The sequence below is a fragment of the Ambystoma mexicanum genome, chromosome 13 (genome assembly GCF_040938575.1).
Source record: "Ambystoma mexicanum isolate Mex_15411 chromosome 13, UKY_AmexF1_1, whole genome shotgun sequence".
Classification (NCBI taxonomy): Eukaryota; Metazoa; Chordata; class Amphibia; order Caudata; family Ambystomatidae; genus Ambystoma; species Ambystoma mexicanum.
The window spans coordinates 28,308,065-28,332,429 of record NC_090938.1 but is presented as its reverse complement, the minus strand read 5'-3'; the positions used below and the strand labels follow the sequence as shown (position 1 = coordinate 28,332,429).

Genomic DNA, 24,365 nt, shown 5'->3' with positions numbered 1-24,365 from the left:
TGTGTCTGAAGGTCCAGCATGTGTGTCTATCAGGTCCAGCATGTGTTTTTATCAGGTCCAGCATGTGTGTCTATCAGGTCCAGCATGTGTGTCTATCAGGTCCAGCATGTGTGTCTATCAGGTCTAGCATGTGCATCTATCAGGTCCAGCATGTGTGTCTATCAGGTCCAGCATGTGTGTCTGAAGTTCCAGCATGTGTGTCTGAAGGTCCAGCATGTGTGTCTATCAAGTCCAGCATGTGTGTCTGAAGGTCCAGCATGTGTGTCTATCAGGTCCAGCATGTGTTTTTATCAGGTCCAGCATGTGTGTCTGAAGGTCCAGCATGTGTGTCTATCAGGTCCAGCATGTGTGTCTATCAGGTCCAGCATGTGTGTCTGAAGGTCCAGCATGTGTGTCTATCAGGTCCAGCATGTGTGTCTGAAGGTCCAGCATGTGTGTCTGAAGGTCCAGCATGTGTGTCTATCAGGTCCAGCATGTGTGTCTGAAGGTCCAGCATGTGTGTCTATCAAGTCCAGCATGTGTGTCTGAAGGTCCAGCATGTGTGTCTATCAGGTCCAGCATGTGTCTTTATCAGGTCCAGCATGTGTGTCTGAAGGTCCAGCATGTGTGTCTATCAGGTCCAGCATGTGTGTCTACCAGGTCCAGCATGTGTGTCTGAAGGTCCAGCATGTGTGTCTATCAGGTCCAGCATGTGTGTCTGAAGGTCCAGCATGTGTGTCTGAAGGTCCAGCATGTGTGTCTATCAGGTCCAGCATGTGTGTCTGAAGTTCCAGCATGTGTGTCTGAAGGTCCAGCATGTGTGTCTATCAAGTCCAGCATGTGTGTCTGAAGGTCCAGCATGTGTGTCTATCAGGTCCAGCATGTGTTTTTATCAGGTCCAGCATGTGTGTCTGAAGGTCCAGCATGTGTGTCTATCAGGTCCAGCATGTGTGTCTATCAGGTCCAGCATGTGTGTCTGAAGATCCAGCATGTGTGTCTATCAGGTCCAGCATGTGTATCTGAAGGTCCAGCATGTGTGTCTGAAGGTCCAGCATGTGTGTCTATCAGGTCCAGCATGTGTGTCTGAAGTTCCAGCATGTGTGTCTGAAGGTCCAGCATGTGTGTCTATCAAGTCCAGCATGTGTGTCTGAAGGTCCAGCATGTGTGTCTATCAGGTCCAGCATGTGTTTTTATCAGGTCCAGCATGTGTGTCTGAAGGTCCAGCATGTGTGTCTATCAGGTCCAGCATGTGTGTCTATCAGGTCCAGCATGTGTGTCTGAAGGTCCAGCTTGTGTGTCTATCAGGTCCAGCATGTGTGTCTGAAGGTCCAGCATGTGTGTCTGAAGGTCCAGCATGTGTGTCTATCAGGTCCAGCATGTGTGTCTGAAGTTCCAGCATGTGTGTCTGAAGGTCCAGCATGTGTGTCTATCAAGTCCAGCATGTGTGTCTGAAGGTCCAGCATGTGTGTCTATCAGGTCCAGCATGTGTTTTTATCAGGTCCAGCATGTGTGTCTGAAGGTCCAGCATGTGTGTCTGAAGGTCCAGCATGTGTGTCTATCAGGTCCAGCATGTGTGTCTGAAGTTCCAGCATGTGTGTCTGAAGGTCCAGCATGTGTGTCTATCAAGTCCAGCATGTGTGTCTGAAGGTCCAGCATGTGTGTCTATCAGGTCCAGCATGTGTGTCTGAAGGTCCAGCATGGTCTATCAAGTCCAGCATGTGTGTCTGAAGGTCCAGCATGTGTGTCTATCAGGTCCAGCATGTGTTTTTATCAGGTCCAGCATGTGTGTCTATCAGGTCCAGCATGTGTGTCTATCAGGTCCAGCATGTGTGTCTGAAGGTCCAGCATGTGTGTCTATCAAGTCCAGCATGTATGTCTGAAGGTCCAGCATGTGTGTCTATCAGGTCCAGCATGTGTGTCTGAAGGTCCAGCATGTTTGTCTATCAGGTCCAGCATGTGTGTCTGAAGGTCCAGCATGTGTGTCTGAAGGTCCAGCATGTGTGTCTATCAGGTCCAGCATGTATGTCTGAAGGTCCAGCATGTGTGTCTATCAGGTCCAGCATGTGTTTTTATCAGGTCCAGCATGTGTGTCTATCAGGTCCAGCATGTGTGTCTATCAGGTCCAGCATGTGTGTCTGAAGGTCCAGCATGTGTGTCTATCAAGTCCAGCATGTGTGTCTGAAGGTCCAGCATGTGTGTCTATCAGGTCCAGCATGTGTGTCTGAAGGTCCAGCATGTTTGTCTATCAGGTCCAGCATGTGTGTCTGAAGGTCAAGCATGTGTGTCTGAAGGTCCAGCATGTGTGTCTGAAGGTCCAGCATGTGTGTCTATCAGGTTCAGCATGTGTGTCTGAAGGTCCAGCATGTGTGTCTATCAGGTTCAGCATGTGTGTCTGAAGGTCCAGCATGTGTGTCTATCAGGTCCAGCATGTGTGTCTGAAGGTCCAGCATGTGTGTCTGAAGGTCCAGCATGTGTGTCTATCAGGTTCAGCATGTGTGTCTGAAGGTCCAGCATGTGTGTCTATCAGGTTCAGCATGTGTGTCTGAAGGTCCAGCATGTGTGTCTATCAGGTCCAGCATGTGTGTCTGAAGGTCCAGCATGTGTGTCTGAAGGTCCAGCATGTGTGTCTGAAGGTCCAGCATGGCAGATTCGGTGCTATGGGAGGCCAGGAAACCTGATTGCTGTTCATGCAGTAACTTCAGATCTTCCATATGCTTTCTCAGTTGGTTTGTTGCAATTTTATCTAGCACCTTCAGGATAAAATTTGAATTAGTGAGGGGCCGTAGGTTGCCGGGATCTTTAGGATCCAGCCCTGCTTTTTTGACTAATGGGGTAATTGTTACCTCCTTAATCTCCTTAGGCACCACACCTTCACTTAAAGATGCATTAACCATCCTCGTCAGAACAGGGGAGATAAGTTCTTTATGCTCCAAGATGATTTTGGTTGGCAGAATATTCGCTGCACACGAAGTTGGTTTCATTTTAGCCATTACCTTACATAAATCCTCCTCAGATATGGGCGAGAACCTAAAACTCTTTCTTACGTCCAAGTTTATGGTTTCAACTGGAATAGCTGGTCTGTCTCCATCAGTTCTGGCTGTGATAATGTTGTTTCTGGCCTTTAGAATCTTAGCTGTGAAAGCTTCCTACATGCTATCACAGTCTTCACTACTGGGTATATGAGGCGGGGGAAGCATCCTGGGTTTTTCAATCCCCTTAAGTATAGCAAAGATTTTACTGGATGTGTTTGAAGCTGCCTCAATTTCTCTATTATAAACGTTTTTCTTAGCTTCCTTAACATCTTTCATATAGCTATAATCTGCACTTTTCCAATTTTCTTTATTTACTTGGGTTGGATTCTGTCGCCATATTCTTTCGTTGGCTCGTTTCTCCTCTTTTAGTTTGTTTAGATCTCCACTGTATCATATACGGTGGTTATTATTTTTTCTCACCAATTTCTGTTTCAGGAAGGCATTCTCCTCCACCAAGGCTTGCATATGTTTGTTACATTTCTTGAACATGCTCTCACAGTCCTCCTTTTGAAGGAAGGACTCTGCAATCTTCTGGAAGCATGGTTTCAGTATTTCAGGGCCTATGTTTTTAAAATGTCTACTCCACACCTTGATATGGGGATTTTCAATTTGTATAGATGGAGTATTCAGTTGTACTTCAAAAGTGACTAAGTAGCGATCGTACCATGTACATGGCACGGTAAGGACATTGTGGCATTTCAGGTTATTGGTGAATACCCAATCTAACCGGTTCCCTTTGGGAGTCGTGGGTTCTTTATTTAATACTGGAAATCCTAAATTCTTCATGGACTTCTCAAACATTAATGCTTCTTTGTCCTCAACTGCCAGGGTCTTACAATTTGGCAGCGAAGGCACAGTGATGTTTTGGTAAAGTTGTGAAGTTGGGTTTTTAGTGTAGCCTACAGTTTGGGGCCTTGAACACGCCTTCCCAGGTGTACTCAGTACAGTTATGTGTCAGTGTTTGGCTTCCCAGGGCTAAAAGTAAAGTAGTGCTTTATAGAGATGACTTGAAAACTGCACAAATCACGTAATAAATAAACCTGACAACATATACATCATTATAGTTCATTTTGAGAAAAAAAGAAGACACCCTGAAGGCAAAAAGACACACAAGACAAGTAATCAAAAGGTCACTGGCTTGTAACCACTGCTTCACACAGCATGTGGGTTCAGGTACCCCTCCCCTTTCTAATCACCTAACCTTCACACTTCTGAATATGCGCCATAACCAGACCTGCTTATCTAACCAAGGCTGTAGCCATGTAGTCCCAAACACCTGCTAAAGGGTCTGCTGATAGCAAAGGGACACCTGTTTCTTTAAGTTTAAATGTACCTGTTCAGGCAGCCCCCGCCTGGCTCTCATGCCCCAGGAAACAGCCCTGCCAAGACTCTCCTGCCGTCCTAAATAATCTCTATAAAGTGTCTAACTGCACTATCGCCACCGCAGCACTATACTGTAATATTCACACATACACAACTCAACAAAGCAATTTTCAAAAACCTCCGGAATTTATAAATAATTTTACACTTTGCAACAATGAAGCACTTTTTACAACTTTAAATGGAATTCTACATTTTTACATAATTATGGGCAATTTTTGCCAAAAGAAACACCTTCTCGTTTACAGATCCGCCAGAGCGCCTGGGGACCAATTCCGTTGGTGACGGTGCACTATATAAGTACCTTTAACATAACATAACAAATGTAGAAACAATTTTGCAAATTTTACTAAAAAAATGTAAAACATAATTCTGCAATTTACAAAAAAGTCTGGGATTCTCAGAGATTCTGTGCATGGTTTTTTAAAATTATCTAGAAATCCTGACCCCGCCAGCACCATCCTGTAACCGGAATCTGCATCCCATGCTTGGAAAATCAAAAACAGGACAGCAGACCAGAAAAATGACAGCTGTGAGAAAAAGATGTTTTTCGGTGCACAGGAAATGAATGTGCTCTTTATAGCTCAGTGGGTTCATGCAACTTCTGCAGAGATCAACAAAAACTGCAGGTCACAAGGGAGGTGAATCCTAGCGGGCCAACGCAGCCTTTCATCCATTTGAGACCGGCAAAAGGAGTACCGGCGAGGATCTTCTACGGCAATTGATAACCTAATGGGATTCCGAAGTTGATAAAATCGGCACTTTTAAGTTGGATAACGGGACAACAGTCGTTTGCTGTGCTATGAAGCTACGATACATTAATTTGAAGAGCTATGTACAATTAAATGACTGTTATAAGCGCTGAACTATATTGGGACGTGGGTGGACTGGTTTTGCTTTTTATTTGGCGCCCTCGAGGAAATTACCCAAGTCTCCAAACAGCAGCTGGATCTAGGTCCCAAGTCTCTAAACAGCAGCTGGATCTAGGTCCCTAGTCTCCAAACAGCAGCTGGATCTAGGTCCCAAGTCTCCAAAAAGCAGCTGGATCTGGGTCCCAAGTCTCTAAACAGCAGCTGGATCTGGGTCCCAAGTCTCTAAACAGCAGCTGGATCTGGGTCCCAGGTCTCTAAACAGCAGCTGGATCTGGGTCCCAAGTCTCTAAACAGCACCTGGATCTGGGTCCCGAGTCTCTGAACAGCAGCTGGATCTGGGTCCCGAGTCTCTAAACAGCAGCTGGATCTGGGTCCCAAGTCTCTAAACAGCAGCTGGATCTGGGCCCTAAGTCTCTAAACAGCAGCTGGATCTGTGTCACTGCCTCTGCATCGTGTTTGCTGACACGCTGTTCCATGTTCCTGATTACCCAATGCCCCCCAAGACTTCTTCCCTGCCACGCCCCTGTTCATCTTTTAATGTGCAGAGCTATCCTTACCCTGAGTCCTTACACCATAATTTATTAACCGCTGCCCAGACGTTTTATCCTCACATCAAAATCCTGAGACTGTCTCTATGAATGTATGTGGTTTATGGTTACAAACACTTGAAAGCTAGGCCGAGGTTGTGTAAAATTAATTGCACCTCTAACCCAGTGCGCACTATACAAACGTATACACCTTTATCACAAACATATTTGTCAAATATAAAGATCTGTGGTCATTTTTAAGTTCCCAAACTTCTTTGATTTTATGCAAAGCAGCCACAAACTTTCATTGCTGCTATTTATATTTGTATTTTATTTAAATATTATTTACCGCCTTAAGCCAAAGCGCTGTTCTTAGGATACCAACGGTTACAAAATACATGGAAAAACAATCAAATCCAGAGAAGTATCACTCAAATGTTTTGAAGCAGATGCGATTTCAGAGAACCTTGAAACAAAGAGTAGGTAGAAATGGAGCGACATAAGGCGAGCGTGTGAGAGGTCCATGTTTGAAAAGAGAGAGAGGGAGAAAAGGAGAGAGTGCGAGAGGCCAGTTTTTGAAGGGGGGAGAGAGAAAAAAGGAGGGAGTGTCTGAGATCAGTGTTTGAAATGAGGGAGAGAAAGAGAAAAGGAGAGAGTGGGAGATCTGTGTTTGAAAGGAGGGAGAGAAATAGAGATGGTAAAGTGTGTTAGAGATCAGTTTTTGAAACGAGGGTGAGAGAGAAAAGGTCGGTAATTGAAATGAGGGAGAGAGTGAGAGAAAGGGAGTGCTTGAGAGAGAGCAAAGAGAGAGAAAAAGAGAGAGTGTGAGGTAGGGGTGGACTGGCCTATATGGAACTCTGGAGATTTCCCAGTAGGCGTCTGCCCTGGCCAGAGCCTCTAGGGAACTCTGGAGATTTCCCGGTAGGCGTCTGCCCTGGCCAGGGCCTCTAGGGAACTCTGGAGATTACCTGCTAGGCCTCTGCACCCTGGTCAGGGGTGGACTGGCCTCTAGGGAACTTTGGAGATTACCTGCTAGGCCTCTGCACCCTGGTCAGGGGTGGACTGGCATACAGGGAACTCTGGGGATTTCCTGGTAGGTCTCTGCACCCTGGCCAGAGGTGGAGTGGCCAATGGGGAACTCCGGAGATTTCCCGGTAGGCCTTTGCACCTTCGGCAGGGGGGGACTGGCTTCTAGGGAACTCTGGAGATTTCCCGGTAGGCCTCTGCACCCTGGCCCGGGGTGGACTGGCCTCTAGGGAACTCTGGAGATTTCCTGGTAGGCTGCTGCACCCTAGGACTCTTTTGTGTGGTCTTTGCAAATGGTCTCATAGGAAAAGGGTTGGGTTGCTGGAAATGTCTAATATGGGGCCACTTATAACATTATTTCCAGGGCCTCTTTTGGCTGCCAGTTCACCCCTGGTGTGTGAGGGAGGGGGAGAGAGCAAAGAGAGAGAACAGGAAAGAGTGTGAGAGATCGGTGTTTAAAAGGAGGGAGGGAGAGAGAGAGAGAGAGAGAGAGAGAGAGAGAGAGAGAGAGAGAGAGAGAGAGAGAGAGAGAGAGGTCATTGTTTGAAACAAGGAAGAGAGAAAGAAACGGAGAGGGTGCGAGAGGTCGGTGTTTGAAACTAGGAGGGGAGAGTGCGAGAGAGGAGAGTGTAGGCAAGGAGAGAGAGCGAAAATAGAGAGAGAGAGAGAGAGAGAGAGCAGGAGAGAGAGAGAGAGAGAGAGAGAGAGAGGTCGGTGTGTGAAACGCCGGGTCATGCAGCTAGTGTCCTTGTAACTCGTTAATGACCTGGGAATTCAATTCGCTGCCATACATTGGGGATACAGACAGCACCCCAGCCCCCCACCACGACTTAGAGTAATGCGCCCTGGGACGCTTGAAAGCCCCATGAATAGGGGGAGGGGTGTAGGCCAACACGCACCGCATTACAAGTTAACTCACTAAATCATTCATTCAATGTGATGTGTGCCCTGAGAGTCTCAGACAGTATTTGCATTTTCTGATTCCAGCTGGCTCACAATGCCCTAGAGGGCCATGAAGGCGGCACGTCGGCGCTATACATATGAACATACATTAAGCTCACTACTCACCTGCCCGGCGAGTCCAGGCAGCGGGAGGGCATAGAGGGCGGCCGGCAGCGCCGAGAGGAGGACGCTTAGGAGTAGGAGCTTCATAGTGCCTGGAGGAGCAGCTGGATACCGAGGCACTTCAGGAGGCCTGCTCTTTATACCCTCAGTGGAAGGCGGGCACAGGCCGTAGCGTGAGAAGTTCTTGGGCAACTCTGTGGCTAAACAGATTGGCCCATCTTAACCGTCGGGAGCGCCGCGGGGGTCAGGGAGGGGAGCTATATTACCCAATGGTTGGCAGTCAATGTGTGAACCCACCGCAGTCTCCTATGAAAGGCATGCAGGGACTCCCCTTCCTTCTGCAGAGAGGAACCATAGGAGGAAAGTATTCCTGGAGCAGCACCTCGCCGCAGGGCCAGCGAGTAGAGCATGACAGATTCCTTGCTAGCGTTGATATCTTCCCCCGTAGCCACTAGGAACACCTCCAGGCGTTTCTAGGGCCTACGGCCGATGGGGCCCCAGAAACATCAGATTCATGCAGCGGTGCAAGGTACATTGATGGGCACATCACCCTGGTACCTGCAGGAGCACTGGCGTCCTCACCCGCCATTGCCTACTGGCAGAGTGCACTTGGGCGTGTGCACAAATCACCACCGACACTGTGGGTGGAGTGGCACCCTCGGCTCCCAGCTGAGCTGTCAGATGCTTGTTGTCTGAGGCAGTTACACGTGGAGTATGACAAGTGATACTCCTGGGTGCGGCTGGGTGTCCTCCATTAATCTATATTTAACTCGGGGAGTATGACAAGTGATACTCGTTGGTGTCGTAAATCTCCCCCGTCTCACCTCTGATCGGGATCTCCCTTGTTTGGCCGCAGGACTCTTCCTGTGGGTGGCTCGGGTCTTGAATAGGCTCGCCCGAGTCTCGTCAGGTTGCAGAGCGCGTTCAGAGTTCCGGGATGTTCGTGGTTCCAGGGTGTCCAGGATTAGCGATAAACAAGCAATGTAGGGGGGAAACCCAGGAACAGGAAAAAAGGCAAGGAAGGAAGTAAGAGGATCAAGGAAACCAATGTAGAGAGCAAACACACGTCTGGTCACTATCGAAGATAGCGTTGAGACGCGCTGACCCGCAGGGGCGTGACCAATTTATAGTACGTGCCACGACGTGAAAGCTAGTGCGTAGCACAGAGATTGGTACGGCCATGTTGGGAGGAACAAGGAGTACAAGCCCTTCGTGACAATGACCATGAGGTCCAGAAGGGGCAATTTCGCTGGGTCATGACAGCATGCCCCCCCTGAAGACTGGTTCCTCCAGGCTTGCCTGGGTGAATAAGATGGAATCTTCTGAGCAAACAAGGGGTCTTTAAATTAGAAACTGGTTCCCATGTTCTCTCGCTAGGGGGGTAGCCTTTCCACTCGACCAGATATTGTAATCAACCCCTCCTAAACCTGGAATCACATATCCTGGACACCTCATATTCCAACTGGTCGTCCACAACAACACGCGTGGGTTTGAAGGGTTTTCGAGTAGAACTAACGTAGGGTTTCAACAGGGAAGTATGGTAGACTGGATGTATCTTCTTCCAGCAATCTGGGAGCTTAAGTTGGAAGGAGACAGGATTGATGATCTTCTTTATAGAAAATGGACCATAATAGCGAGGAGCCAATTTGTTTGGTCGTAGATGTCGAGGTAACATTTTTAAGGCTAGCCAGACTTGATCGCCAACTGAATAGGAAGGTGATGGTCTTCTCTTAGAGTCCGCATATCTTTTGGTTCGAGTCTGGGCCTGTTCTAACTGATCCTTGGCCTCTCTTTGTAAGTCGATCAGCGTCTGAATCCAAGAGTCAAGGGTGGGTACCGGAGTAGATTCTGGAAAAACTGATGGTAAAACAGACGGATGATAACCTTGACTGCAATAGAAAGGGTTCATCTTGAGAGCTGAATGATCTGAGTTATTGTAGGAGAATTCGGCTAAAGGTATAAGGAGATGTCATGATCTCTGCTTCCAAAAGATCAGGACTTGCCCGACTCCCTTGGAAGCAGACCCATAACCCCGGTTCCGAGTGCCAGCCAGTCCCAATTGGGACCTTTTGGACCCTGTCCTGGCGCCAGTGGCACCAGGCTCATAAAGATGCCCAGTCCCAGCGCTGGAAGCGCCGGGCTCATAATGCTTGGGTGGACTTACCTGCAGCAGACCATGCTGCTTACTTACCTGCCAGTTGAACCCCTGATCCTCTTCTGTTTGGGACTACTTTTCCTGTTGGGTGGGGCAGGAGCCACTCCCTAGGTTCAGAACACTGGAACTCTTCTGGAAAGCAGGAACTCTTTTCTAACCTAGGTGTGGCTGTGGAAGGAGACACCTAAGCACTACAGGAGGCTATTTAAACCACACCCGATGGATGAATCTTGCTTTGTGTTATTCTGCATTCTCTGCAGCAGAACGCTCATCGTGTCTTCTGCTTCTGATCCTGGGCCTAAGGGAACAAAGGCTTACCATCCTGGAATCCAGTCTTCAGCAGCACCTGTAAAGACAAAGAAAGAACAGGTTAGCACTACGGTCTTCAGTGGCAGCGCATCTCTTACCTGGTCCATCGGCTGTCACCAACGCCTCGCGCTGCATTCCGGCATCTGAAAGACAAAGGCTTACCTACTCTTCGCACGCTCCGGAGGCCTTCGGCGCTGCATCCCGCATCTGAAAGACAAAAGAAGGTGCGTTTAAAGACATTGGGCAACTTTATTACTCACGTGCCATTACTCCTTCCCACGCCGAATCCAGTGGGTATTCCAGCACCCTTCAGCTTCTCTAAAGCTCCGAACTTGTACCTGCAAGATAAAAGGGACAGTTAGTGCGCATCGTGAAGCAGGCTACAAGCGCTTACTTACGTGCTTCCAGGCGCTTCTATTCCTCACGCGGGTTCGATCCTCAACTCTCATCAGCCCGCCATCCGCCATCGCCGGAACCCTGCAAAACAAGAGATATCATTACAAAAGACTTTTAAGACATTTGAAGTGCCCAGAACTTACAGTTCGTGCAGTTAACGACGGACAGCAGTCCTCTGAGGTCAAGAGGCCTGCACCCTTATCCAGTGAAGAAACTGGTTACGGCACCCTGCCCCGAGGCAGATGGAGAGCTCAGCGTTCACTTACCTAAGGTGAGGGCGTTAACCTTTGGGGTTCTACAGGAGAAGAGAAAGGGAAGAGGAGAGAGGCACCCAATAACCCCAGTTCATTAATCCCATATTTTCTATCTGCAGACATCTTACTCTTCAAGTCAGACATACAGTGCACAGAGGTCCAGCCCAAAGAGCCAACCGTATGTTACACATCACCTTTGAAGATACGGCATTCACCCAGTCAAGACCGGCGCCTCTGCGGGAATCAGGTGGGCGTTACAGAACACAAAGCCTACCACAAAACTCCCACCAAGGCGCTATGGAAACCTCGGATACCTACCAGCTAGCCCAGTTACTTGGGGAACTAAGAGCAGAAGTGCATGCATCCCGTCAGGAAACGAATGCTCTAAGAAGGGAACTGATTATTTCCAAGGAGCGAACAGACGATCTCGCTAGACAATTGCTACAGTCACAAGCCGGACAAACTCCGTTACCCGCATCAGGGGCAAATCTTCCTTCAACATCCTCTACGAACCCAGTGCAGATCAAGCTACCTGGGAATGTACCTCTGGCTCTGCCCGAACGATTTTCTGGTGACCCAAAGAGGTTTGCAGTATTTATTAATCAGTGCCGGTTGCACTTCTTATGCCGGCCAGCAGCCTTTCCAACTGATCAAGCTAAGATAGCTTTCGTGCTTTCGTACCTTAGTGGCAATGCGGCAGACTGGTCGATCCCTCTAGTTAATCAAGATGATCTGGTTCTCCATGATTTTCAAGCCTTTCAGCTCAGTATGGAAAAACTGTTTGCAAGACATTCACAGGGGCAGGCCTTGGACAATGAGCTCCTTTCATTGCGACAGGGTAATCAAGACCTTTTGGCTTATATTGCGTCTTTCAACAGACTGATAGTGGAAACTCGATGGCCTGAGGACAAAAGGATTAGGCTGTTTTATAGAGGTCTACGTGGAGAGCTCAAAGATGTGTTAGCCCAAGTAGTGAATCCCCCGCAAGACTGTTCGGACTATATTGACTTAGTCGTTCAAATTGACCACAGACTGCAGAACAGGAAGGCCGATCGTTCCAAGTTTGATGCTCGAGTATTTTCCAAACCACCAACTCCTACCAAAGGAGTAGACTCCGGGGAACCCATGCAAATAGGGGGCCTGAAAGGACCACTAACACAAAAGGAGCGGGAAAGGAGAAAACAGCTGCAATTATGCCTCTATTGCGGAAACTCGGGGCACTTTCTTCGAGACTGTCCGGTGAAACCAGCCAAGAAGGCAGTAGGAGCTGCAGTTACCAGGGTCACAAACTCTGAGCAGGGAAACGACCTCGCCCGACAAGAATAGAGGTCCTCTTGCCGAGCGTTAAAACCAGTTCAGTGACCTCGCATTTCGTGATACCTATGGTCCTCATTAGCCCTGAACATCCGGATCGATTACATGCGATTGAAGCTTACGTCGACAGCGGTGCCATCGGCAATTATGTGGATCATGAAATGGTTTTGAGGATGAATCTGACTCTTTGTCCAAAGGCTGTAAAGGACGTCATTACTACGGTGGATGGTACGGAGATAGCCTCCGGACCAGTAACGCATACCACCCAAGAAGTGACGCTAGTAAGTCAAGATGGACACCATGAGAAGATCGTGTTCGATGTGATCAAGGCCCCTCAGTTCCAGATTATTCTAGGAATTCCTTGGTTAGAGAAGCACAATCCTCAGATCGATTGGCGAGCAAGAACGGTTCAGTTTCCAGAATGTGTCTCTACTTGTCACCCTCGACCTGGTGTTGCACTGGCAGCAATTTCCTCGGAGGCTCCCCAGTTACCTCCTGAATACCTAGAATTCCAAGATGTTTTCCGGAAGGATCAGGCTAACTCTCTACCTCCTCATAGGTCTTATGACTGCCAGATAGACCTGATACCTGGATCTACTCCTCCTTGTAGTAGAATTTATGCCCTCACCGAGCCTGATAATCTTCACCTCCGACAATACCTGGATCAATACCTAGCGAATGGGTTTATTCGTCCTTCCAAGTCCCCTGCTTCCTCAGCTTTGTTCTTCGTTCCAAAAAAAGAAGGGGACCTTAGAACTTGTATAGATTATCGCGCCCTGAACCAGATCACCGTTAAGAATAGATATCCGTTACCTTTGATCCCTGAACTCCTGGACCAAGTCAGAAAAGCATGCATATATACAAAGCTGGATCTTAGAGGAGCCTACCACTTGGTACGAGTAAAAGAGGGCGATGAATGGAAGACGGCCTTCCGCACCAAGTATGGGCTATTTGAATATCAGGTCATGCCCTTCGGACTTTGCAATGCCCCGGCCGCCTTTCAATATTTTATGACCGATGTCCTCAGAGAGCTCATAGATGTGTGTGTTGTTGTTTACATTGACGACATCCTCGTTTATTCTTCATCGGAAACTGAACATCGGAAACACGTGAAAATGGTCCTCGAGAGATTGCGTCAACACAAACTTTTCGCTAAGTTGGAAAAATGTGTTTTCAACGTGACTGAAGTTGAATTCTTGGGATTCATATTATCACCTAGCGGAGTGCGTATGGATTCAAAGAAGGTCGATGCAATTCTCAAATGGCCATCGCCATCCTCCGTAAAAGGTGTTCAAAGCATGTTAGGCTTCGCTAACTTTTACCGCAGGTTTATCCCCGAATTCTCTCGAATAGTCCAGCCCGTCACTGCCCTGTTAAAGAAAAACAAACGTTTTGAATGGTCTACCGAGGTGGAACAAGCTTTCCAGAATTTGAAGACTAGATTTATCTCTGCACCGATCTTAAAACATCCTCGCCCAGAACTCCCCTACATCGTTGAAACTGATGCTTCGAGCCTTGCCATGGGGCAGTTCTATCACAAAAGGACCCAGTAACCAATCAGTTGCATCCCGTGGCATTTTGGTCCAGCAAATTCTCGCCTCCAGAAATCAATTACACTATTACTGATAAGGAACTTCTAGCTATCAAGTCCGCCTTTAAGGCTTGGCGGCATTATCTTCTGGGGGCCCGACACACCGTTACTGTGATTACAGATCACCGAAACCTGCAATATTTGAAAACCGCAAAAGCTCAATCCTCTAGGCAACTCCGTTGGGCACTATTCTTTGCCGAGTTTGACTTCATAATTACCTATCGACCTGGTACAAAAAACGGTAAAGCTGATGCCCTTTCTCGGATGGGAGTGGAAGAACATTTGATCAATCCTAAACCTGTACCTATCATTCCCGAACAAAGAATTCTAGGTGTAATCGCCACACAATCCATAGAGGAAGTTAAGGATAAAGCCAGTCTACTGGTAACTCCAGCAGACATACAGAATTGGCATCTGCAGGGAAAGGACTTTACGGTGAAGGACAACCTATTATATTTCCAAGAACGGTTATACCTGCCCAGCACAGATTTACAGAAAAAGGTAATCTCTTGTTATCACGATTCTTTAATGGAAGGACATCCCGGTATGACCAAGACCTCGGAAAAGATCAAGCGCTACTTCTGGTGGCCGTCTTGGAAAAAAGATATCAGAGACTTTATAATGTCCTGTGGAGTATGCGCCCAAAACAAGAGTCAAAAGGAAAAACCAGCCGGCCTCTTACGCCCTATTGACATCCCGCCTCGCCCTTGGCATACGCTTTCTATGGACTTCATCACCGATCTACCTCCATGCTCCGGATACAATACGATCCTAGTAATCGTGGACCTATTCTCCAAGATGGTGCATTTCATTCCACTGAAAGGTTTACCAACAGCAGCAACTCTGGCCTGAGAATTTCTCGAAAACATTGTACGACTGCACGGTTTTCCTTCAGTTCTAATTTCGGATCGAGGTAGTCAATTTATTTCTCATTTTTGGCGAAGTTGCTGTCGGTCGGCTCAAATTGATGTGAGACTTTCGACCAGCCACCACCCTCAAACCGACGGACAAACCGAGAGGACCAATCAAACTCTGGAACAGTATTTGCGCTGCATGCTACAACAAACTGAAAAAACTTGGAAAGATATCCTTTGGATAGCCGAATATGCCTACAATAACTCTGTCCACTCGGGAACTGGGAAGACCCCGTTTTTTCTTTTATACGGTAGTCACCCTCGAACCTCGGAGTTGGATCCACTCCAAGATCTTGGAACACCAGCAGTAGACCACCTGCATTCTACAATCACCCAAGCCTTTAAGGAAGCCGTTTCTCACCTTCAAAGGGCTAAAGAACAATACAAGAAAGGAGCAGACCAACATCGGAAGGAAGCCCCCCAATATCAAGTAGGAGATCAAGTCTGGTTATCCACCAAATATCTACCTCTAAAAGGACCACGCACATTCAACCCAAGATACCTTGGTCCCTATTCCATCACTACCATAGTAAATCCAGTAGCGGTCAAGTTGGACTTGCCCCCTCACATGAAGATACATCCGGTCTTCCACGTCTCTCTATTAAAACCCGTGCAACCTCAAACCCGACTAACTACATCTCCAAAACCTATTCTAGTTGATGGAGAACTCGAGTTTGAAGTCAAAAGCATCCTGGATTCCAAGATCTCCAAATCTAAACTATTTTACCTGATTGACTGGAAAGGCTACGGTCCCCAAGAAAGATCCTGGGAACCTGCAGAATATGTCCATGCGCCTCGTCTAATCAAAAGATTTCATCGAACATTTCCTAACAAGCCCAAACCCCCGGAGAAGCCCGGTTTGGGAGGGGCCTTGAGGGGGGGTGCTGTCATGATCCCTGCTTCCAAAAGATCAGGACTTGCCCGACTCCCTTGGAAGCAGACCCATAACCCCGGTTCCGAGTGCCAGCCAGTCCCAATTGGGACCTTTTGGACCCTGTCCTGGCGCCAGTGGCACCAGGCTCATAAAGATGCCCAGTCCCAGTGCTGGAAGCGCCGGGCTCATAATGCTTGGGTGGACTTACCTGCAGCAGACCATGCTGCTTACTTACCTGCCAGTTGAACCCCTGATCCTCTTCTGTTTGGGACTACTTTTCCTGTTGGGTGGGGCAGGAGCCACTCCCTAGGTTCAGAACACTGGAACTCTTCTGGAAAGCAGGAACTCTTTTCTTACCTAGGTGTGGCTGTGGAAGGAGACACCTAAGCACACAGGAGGCTATTTAAACCACACCCGATGGATGAATCTTGGTTTGTGTTATTCTGCATTCTCTGCAGCAGAACGCTCATCGTGTCTTCTGCTTCTGATCCTGGGCCTAAGGGAACAAAAGCTTACCATCCTGGAATCCAGTCTTCAGCAGCACCTGTAAAGACAAAGAAAGAACAGGTTAGCACTACAGTCTTCAGTGGCAGCGCATCTCTTACCTGGTCCATCGGCTGTCACCAACGCCTCGCGCTGCATTCCGGCATCTGAAAGACAAAGGCTTACCTACTCTTCGCACGCTCCGGAGGCCTTCGCCGCTGCATCCCGCATCTGAAAGACAAAAGAAGGTGCGTTTAAAGACATTGGGCAACTTTATTACTCACGTGGCATTACTCCTTCCCACGCCGAATCCAGTGGGTATTCCAGCACCCTTCAGCTTCTCTAAAGCTCCGAACTTGTACCTGCAAGATAAAAGGGACAGTTAGTGCGCATCGTGAAGCAGGCTACAAACGCTTACTTACGTGCTTCCAGGCGCTTCTATTCCTCACGCGGGTTCGATCCTCAACTCTCATCAGCCCGCCATCCGCCATCGCCGGAACCCTGCAAAACAAGAGATATCATTACAAAAGACTTTTAAGACATTTACAGTGAAGAAACTGGTTACGGCACCCTGCCCCGAGGCAGATGGAGAGCTCGGCGTTCACTTACCTAAGGTGAGGGCGTTAACCTTTGGGGTTCTACAGGAGAAGAGAAAGGGAAGAGGAGAGAGGCACCCAATAACCCCAGTTCATTAATCCCATATTTTCTATCTGCAGACATCTTACTCTTCAAGTCAGACATACAGTGCACAGAGGTCCAGCCCAAAGAGCCAACCGTGTGTTACACATCACCTTTGAAGATACGGCATTCACCCAGTCAAGACCGGCGCCTCTGCGGGAATCAGGTGAGCGTTACAGGAGAGACCAATCGTCTTGAACCTTGGTGGCAAAACAACGAAGATATTGTTCCAGGGTTTGATTTACTCGTTCTGTTGCCCCATTGGTTTGTGGATGATAGCCTGAAGAAAGGGCATGTTGGATTCCTAGAACACGACAGAGATGTTTCCAGAATTGTGAAATATATTGAGGTCCCCGATCCGAAATAATCTTGGAAGGGAGGCCATGAAGACGAAAAATATGTTCCAGGAAAATTGCAGCAAGTTCTGAGGAAGATGGTAGTTTATACAATGGTGTAAAATGAGCTAGATGAGTGAACAAGTCAATGGTTACCATGATGGTTGTATATCCTCGGGAAGGTGGTAATTCAACAATGAAGTCAGTGGCAATAACTTCCCAGGGTCTGGTTGGCAACGTAGGTTGTAGAAGCAGACCCGCCGGCCTCTGATTATCGTATTTGTTCTGACTACAAATTGCACAGGTCTTGATGTATTGAACTACACTGGACTTCATCCCTGGCCACCAGAACTGTCTTTGTTTGAGACGGAAGGTGTTGGTTACCCCTCGATGGCTGGAGTGAAGAGTATCATGGCATGGATTCATTACCTTCTGTTGAAGTTCTTTTGTCGGAATGACCACTGAATTGTTCTTGAATAAATATCCTGCCTTGATTGTCAAACGCCAGGGATTTTTCTCAGATATGTCCTTCCAGAGTTCAGATGATTGAGTCTGTACTCTGATTTCTTCCAGGAGATTGATCGCTTGAGCTACAAAGATTGTAGGTGGAAACATTTTAGGATAGATCTTATCCTACAAGGGAACGTAGTCGGGACGCCGAGAAAGGGCATCGGCAATCATGTTTTGCGGTCCAGGAACATCTGAAATTTGAAATTGATATTGAGCAAAGAAGTAGGCCCATCAAGCTTGTCTACTGTTCCTGCACTCCATGGATTGCAGGACCTGAAGATTTCGATGATCAGTACGGACTTGAACTGGATATTTAGCACCCAGGAGTAGATGTCTCCATTCAGTGAAGGCATGACGAATGGCCAATAACTCCTTCTCCAGAACTGAGTAGTGAGTCTCACTGGTAGTCGGGGTCCGTGAAAGGTAAGCAATGGGATGTTCCAACTTATCATCGGATTCTTGTTTTAAAACTGCTCCTATGGCGTAATTGGAGGCATCTGTTTCCACTAGAAAAGGACGATTTATGTCAGGTTGGGCCAGGATGGGGGCCAGAGTGAATTCTTCTTTCAAGCGTTGGAATGCCTTGTCTTGTGGTATAGACCAGTTGAATGGAACGTCTTTCTTCAGGAGATTAACAATGGGTTGAACAATCTCGGAAAAGTTGGGAAAGAATTTCCGACAGAATTTGGCAAGCCCCAGGAAGGACTGTATTTGCTTTACAGATGTTGGGGCGGGCCAAGCCAGTATGGCCTTCACCTTTGAAGGGTCCATACTAATTCCTTCTGAACTAAGGACAAACCCCAGATAGTGAACTGATGTAACATGAAACAAACATTTTTCTGGTTTGGCTAAGAGTTGATTTTCACGGAGACGTTGAAGTACTGCCTTTACATGTTCTTCATATTTCAAGGAATCCTTTGAGAAGATCAATATGCCATCCAGGTAGACGATAACATTGAGAAATAACATGTCAGAGAATACCCTACCCATAAAATGCTGGAAGACTGCGGGAGCATTAGTCAGACCAAAGGGCATGACTAGGTATTCAAAGTGACCAAAGGGTGTTCTAAAGGCTGTTTTCCATTCGTCTCCTTCCCGGATACGGATCAAATGGTAAGCACCTCGGAGATCCAGTTTCGTGAATATCACTGCACCTCTCACAGCTTCAAGGATATCTGAGATCAGGGGTAGTGGGTATCTGTCTTTCAGGCTGTGTTGATTTAGGCCCCGATAGTCCAGGCAAGGTCTGAGCTCTTTGGTATCCTTTTTAGGAACGAAGAACAATGAAGCACCAGCTGGTGATTTTGAAGGTCTTATGGTGCCATTCTCAAGATTAGTGTCTAGGTATTCCCGGAGGGCTCTCTTTTCTGGTTCTGAAAGGATAAACATCCTGCCAAAGGGAATCACTGCTGAGGGTTCAGTATCTATGGCACAGTCTTCGGGTCTATGTGGAGGTAAGGCTTGAACGATGGCAGTAGAGAATACATCAGCATACCCTTGATAGATCTCTGGAACTTGTACAATATTGGAAACCATGAGTGGTGTCTCTGGACACCTTGGTAGACTTTTAGGGGCTGTGACTGAGGTATCCAGGTTTAAACAATGGTTCATACAGAACTCCGAACCCAGGAATAAGGATCCGGCCGTCCAGTTGATATATGGATTGTGCCTTTGTAACCAGGGCATGCCCAAAACCAAGGGGTAATGGGCTGATTTTATAATGTCAAACACAATTCTTTCTTGATGATGATTTATGGAAAGATGGATCTCCCTTGTTTGCAGACATATGGGTCCTTAGGAAAGAGGTCTTCCGTCAATTGCTTCCACAGGCTGTGAAAAACTTCTTGCTTCATACGGAATGTTATGACTTCTGACCCAATCTTGATCAATGAAGACTCCCATTGCTCTGCAATCCACCAAGGCCAGTATGGGGTAGACCTTGTCCTTGGATGGTGATAAAAAGGCCTGTAATATCACCAATTTGTTTTGTCCAGGAGAGTTCAAGGATGGAATTGATGTGGAGCAAACATCGCTCTCCCGAAACCTTGCTCCATTTAGGATCGGGACCTGGAATTTCCCGAGCATCGGGGAGGAGCCAGAGGACATTCTTTAACTAGATGTTTATCCAAGGCACAATACATGCATAAGCCTGTGTGTATTCTTCTTAACCTTTCCTGCGGGGAAATTGGTCCACGAAAGGCTCCAAGTTGCATGGGTTCAGAATCAGTGCTCGGATTCTTGGCAGATTCTGTCCTTGTAGTATTCTCTAGGGAGTTTCTTTGAATTGATACTTTATTCTTTTTCTTTTCGGCCTTTCTTTCTTGGATTCTAAAGTCTATTTGCATAGACAAGTCCAGAATGGCCTGGAATGAACTAGGACGTGCCACCCTGGTTAACTCATCTTTAATCTCTTCATTTAGACCTCTGCGAAACAAAGTAAAACTGGCTTCCAGGGGCCAGTCCGCCTCTTTGGCTAGCTGTTTGAATCTGGTAACATAGGTCAACATGTCTTGGGATCCTTGTTGGAAGTCAAGTAACTTTTCTTGAGCACTGTGAACCAGGTCTGGTAGTTCGAACATGGTCTTGAGTTCCGCGATGAACCCTTCATAATCATCCAGGAGAGCATCCCCTGAATTGAGTAAAGGAGTGGCTAATGTAAGGGCATTACCGGAAAGATGCGATATTATGAAGCCCACCTTAGCCCTAGGAGTTGTGAAATAGTAGGGCTTGAAGGTAAAATGTACCAAACAAGAATCCAGGAATCCACGTAAGGTCTTTGTTGAACCGTCGCATTTATCAAACACTCCTCCCAATAATACGCTGTCCTTGTTCGCGGAATCGCGTGACAAGACGAGCTGTCTTAGCGCCGCATTCTCGGCTTTTATATTCTGCATCTCTGTGGAAAGTTCTTGCATTCCACGCATCAGGTCCTGAATAGCATTCTCCATGGTAGAATCTGTATTGATCGTTCCGCGTCTCAAACGGTCGTAAATCTCCCCCGTCTCACCTGTGATCGGGATCTCCCTTGTTCGGCCGCAGGACTCTTCCGGTGGGTGGTTCGGGTCTTGAATAGGCTCGCCCGAGCCTCGTCAGGTTGCAGAGCGCGTTCAGAGTTCCGGGATGTTCATGGTTCCAGGGTGTCCAGGATTAGCGATAAACAAGAAATGTAGGGGGGAAATCCAGGAACAGGAAAAAAGGCAAGGAAGGAAGTAAGAGGATCAAGGAAACCAATGTAGAGAGCAAACACACGTCGGGTCACTATCGAAGATAGCGTTGAGACGTGCAGACCCGCAGGGGCGTGACCAATTTATAGTACGTGCCACGACGTGAAAGCTAGTGCGTAGCACAGAGCTTGGTACGGCCATGTTGGGAGGAACAAGGAGTACAAGCCCTTCGTGACAATGACCATGAGGTCCAGAAGGGGCAATTTCGCCGGGTCATGACAGTGGGTTCGGCTTGGTGTCCTCAATTACTCAATATTTAACTCGGGGAGTGTCACACATGTTACTCGTGGGTTCGGCTTGGTGTCCTCCATTACTCTTTATTTAACTCGGGGAGTATGACAAGTGATACTTGTGGTTCCGGCTTGGTGTCCTCCATTACTCTATATTTAACTTGGGGATTATGATACATGTTACTTGTGGGATCGGCTTGGTGTCCTCCATTACTCTATATTTAACTCAGGGAGTATGAGACATGTTACTCGTTGGTTCGGCTTGGTGTCCACCATTACTCTATATTTACCTCACGGAGTATAACAGATGTTACTCGTGGGTTGGGCTTGGTCTCCTCCATTACTCTATATTGAACTCAGGGAGTATGAAAAATGTTACTCCTGGGTTTGGCTTGGTGTCCTCCATTACTCTATATTTAACTCGGGGAGTATTACACATGTTACTCGTAAGTACGGCTTGGTGTCCTCCATTACTCTATATTTAACTTGGGGAGTATGACACATGTTACTCCTGGGTTGGGCTTGGTGTCCTCCATTGCTCTATATTTAACTCGGGGAGTATTACACATGTTACTCATAAGTTCGGCTTGGTGTCCTCTATTACTCTATATTTAACTCAGGGAGTATGACACATGTTACTCCTGGGTTGGGCTTGGTGTCCTCCATTACTCTATATGTAACTCGGGGAGTATGAGACATGTTACTCGTTGGTTCGGCTTGGTGTCCACCATTACTCTATATTTACCTCAGGGAGTATAACACATGTTACACGTGGGTTCGGCTTGGTGTCCTCCATTACTCTATATTTAACTCAGGGAGTATAACACATGCTACTCCTGGGTTGGGCTTGGTGTCCTCCATTACCCTATATTTAACTCAGGGAGTATTACACATGTTACTCGTAAGTTCGGCTTGGTGTCCTCCATTACTCTATATTTAACTCAGGGAGTATGACACATGTTACTCCTGGGTTGGGCTTAGTGTCCTCCATTACTCTATATTTAACTCGGGGAGTATTATACATGTTACTCATAAATTTGGTTTGGTGTTCTCCATTACTCTATATTGAACTCAGGGAGTATGACACATGTTACTCCTGGGTTGGGCTTGGTGTCCTCCATTACTCTATATTTAACTCGGGGAGTATGACACATGTTACTCCCGGGTTGGGCTTGGAGTCCTCCATTACTCTATGTTTAACTCGGGGAGTATGAGACATGTTACTCGTGGGTTCGGCTTGGTGTCCTCCATTACTCAATATTTAACTCAGGGAGTATGACGCATGTTACTCGTTGTTTCGGCTTGGTGTCCCCCATTACTCAATATTTAAATCAGTGAGTATCACACATGTTACTCATGGGTTCGGCTTGGTGTCCTCCATTACTCTATATTTAACTCAGGGAGTATCACACATTTTACTCATGGGTTTGGCTTGGTGTCTTCATTACTCTATATATAACCCAGGGAGTATGGCACATGTTACTCGTGGGTTCGACTTGGTGTCCACCATTACTCTATATTAAACTCTGGGAGTATGACAAGTGATACTAGTGGGTTCGACTTGACATCCTCCATTACTCTATATTTAACTCAGGAATTATGATACATTTTACTTGTGGGATCGGCTTGGTGTGCACCATTACTATATATTTAACTCAGGGAGTATCACTCATGTTACTCATGGGTTAGGCTTGGTGTCCTCCATTACTCTATATTTAACTCAGGGAGTATGGCACATGCTACTCGTGGGTTCGACTTCGTGTCCACCATTACTCTATATTTAACTCGGAGAGTATGATAAGTGATATTTGTGGGGTCAGCTTGGTGTCCTCGATTACTCTATATTTAACTCGGGGAGTATGATACATGTTACAAGTGGGTTCGGCTTTGTGTGCACCATCACTATATATTTAACTCAGGGAGTATCACACATGTTACTCGTGGGTTCAGCTTGGTGTCCTCCATTGCTCTATATTTAACTCAGGGAGTATGGCACATGTTACTCGTGGGTTCGGCTTGGTGTCCACCATTACCCTATATTTAACTCGGAGAGTATGATAAGTGATACTTGTGGGTTCGGCTTGGTGTCCTCCATTACTCTATATTTAACTCGAGGAGAATGACACATGTTACTCGTAGGTTCGGCTTGGTGTCCACCATTACTCTCTATTTAACTCGGGGAATATGACACATGTTACTTGTGAGTTCAGCTTGGTGCCCTCCATCACTCTATATTTAACTCAGGGAGTATGACACATGTTACTCCTTGGTTGGGCTTGGTGTCCTCCATTACTCTATATTTAACTCAGGGAGTATGACACATGTTACTCCTGGGTTGGGCTTGGAGTCCTCCATTACTCTATATTTAACTCAGGGAGTATGAGACATGTTACTCGTTGGTTCGGCTTGGTGTCCACGATTACTCTATATTTAACTTGGGGAGTATGTCAAGTGATACTCGTGGGTTGGCTTGGTGTCCTCCATTACTCAATATTTAACTCTCGGAGTATCACACATGTTACAAGTGGGTTCGGCTTGGTTTCCTCCATTACTCTATATTTAACTCGGGGAGTATGACAAGTGTTACTCGTGGGTTCGGCTTGGTGTCCTCCATTACTCTATATTTAACTCGGGGAGTATGATACATGATACTCGTGGGTTCGGCTTGGTGTCCTCCATTACTCCACATTTAACTCGGAGAGTATGACAAGTGATACTCGTGGGTTCGGCTTGGTGTCCTCCAATACTCTATATTTAAATCGGGGAGTATGATACATGTTACTCGTGGGTTCGGCTTGGTGTGCACCATTACTATATGTTTAACTCAGGGAGTATGACACGTGTTACTCGTGGGTTCAGCTTGGTGTCTTCCATTGCTCTATATTTAACTTGGGGAGTATGACACATGTGACTCATGGGTTCAGCTTGGTGTCCTCCATTAATCTATATTTAACTCAGGGATTATGACAAGTGATACTCGTGGGTTTGGCTTGATGTCCTCCATTACTCAATATTTAACTCGGGGAGTATGACACATGTTACTCGTTGGTTCGGCTTGTGACCTCCATTACTCTATATTTACCTCCAGGAGTATGACAAGGGATACATCGTGGGTTCGGCTTGGTGTCCTCCATTACTCTATATTTAACTCAGGGAGTATGACACATGTTACTTGTGGGATCGGCTTGGTGTCCTCCATTACTCTTTATTTAACTCG

General features: G+C 47.0%; 1 protein-coding gene across 2 annotated transcripts in view; it reads right to left on the bottom strand.

Moving 5' to 3' along the window:
* The window catches only part of LOC138520775 (hatching enzyme 1.2-like), a 70,628-nt gene extending 62,180 nt beyond the window's left edge, over positions 1 to 8,448 (bottom strand). The window contains exon 1 of one of the 2 annotated variants that reach the window (XM_069633072.1): positions 7,885 to 8,448. In XM_069633072.1, coding sequence (XP_069489173.1) covers positions 7,885 to 7,968 — 84 coding nt within the window. In that variant the 5' untranslated portion in view covers positions 7,969 to 8,448. The remainder of the gene's footprint in view (positions 1 to 7,884) is intronic. The other variant, XM_069633073.1, reaches the window with a different exon arrangement.
* Positions 8,449 to 24,365: the final 15,917 nt, after the last annotated feature.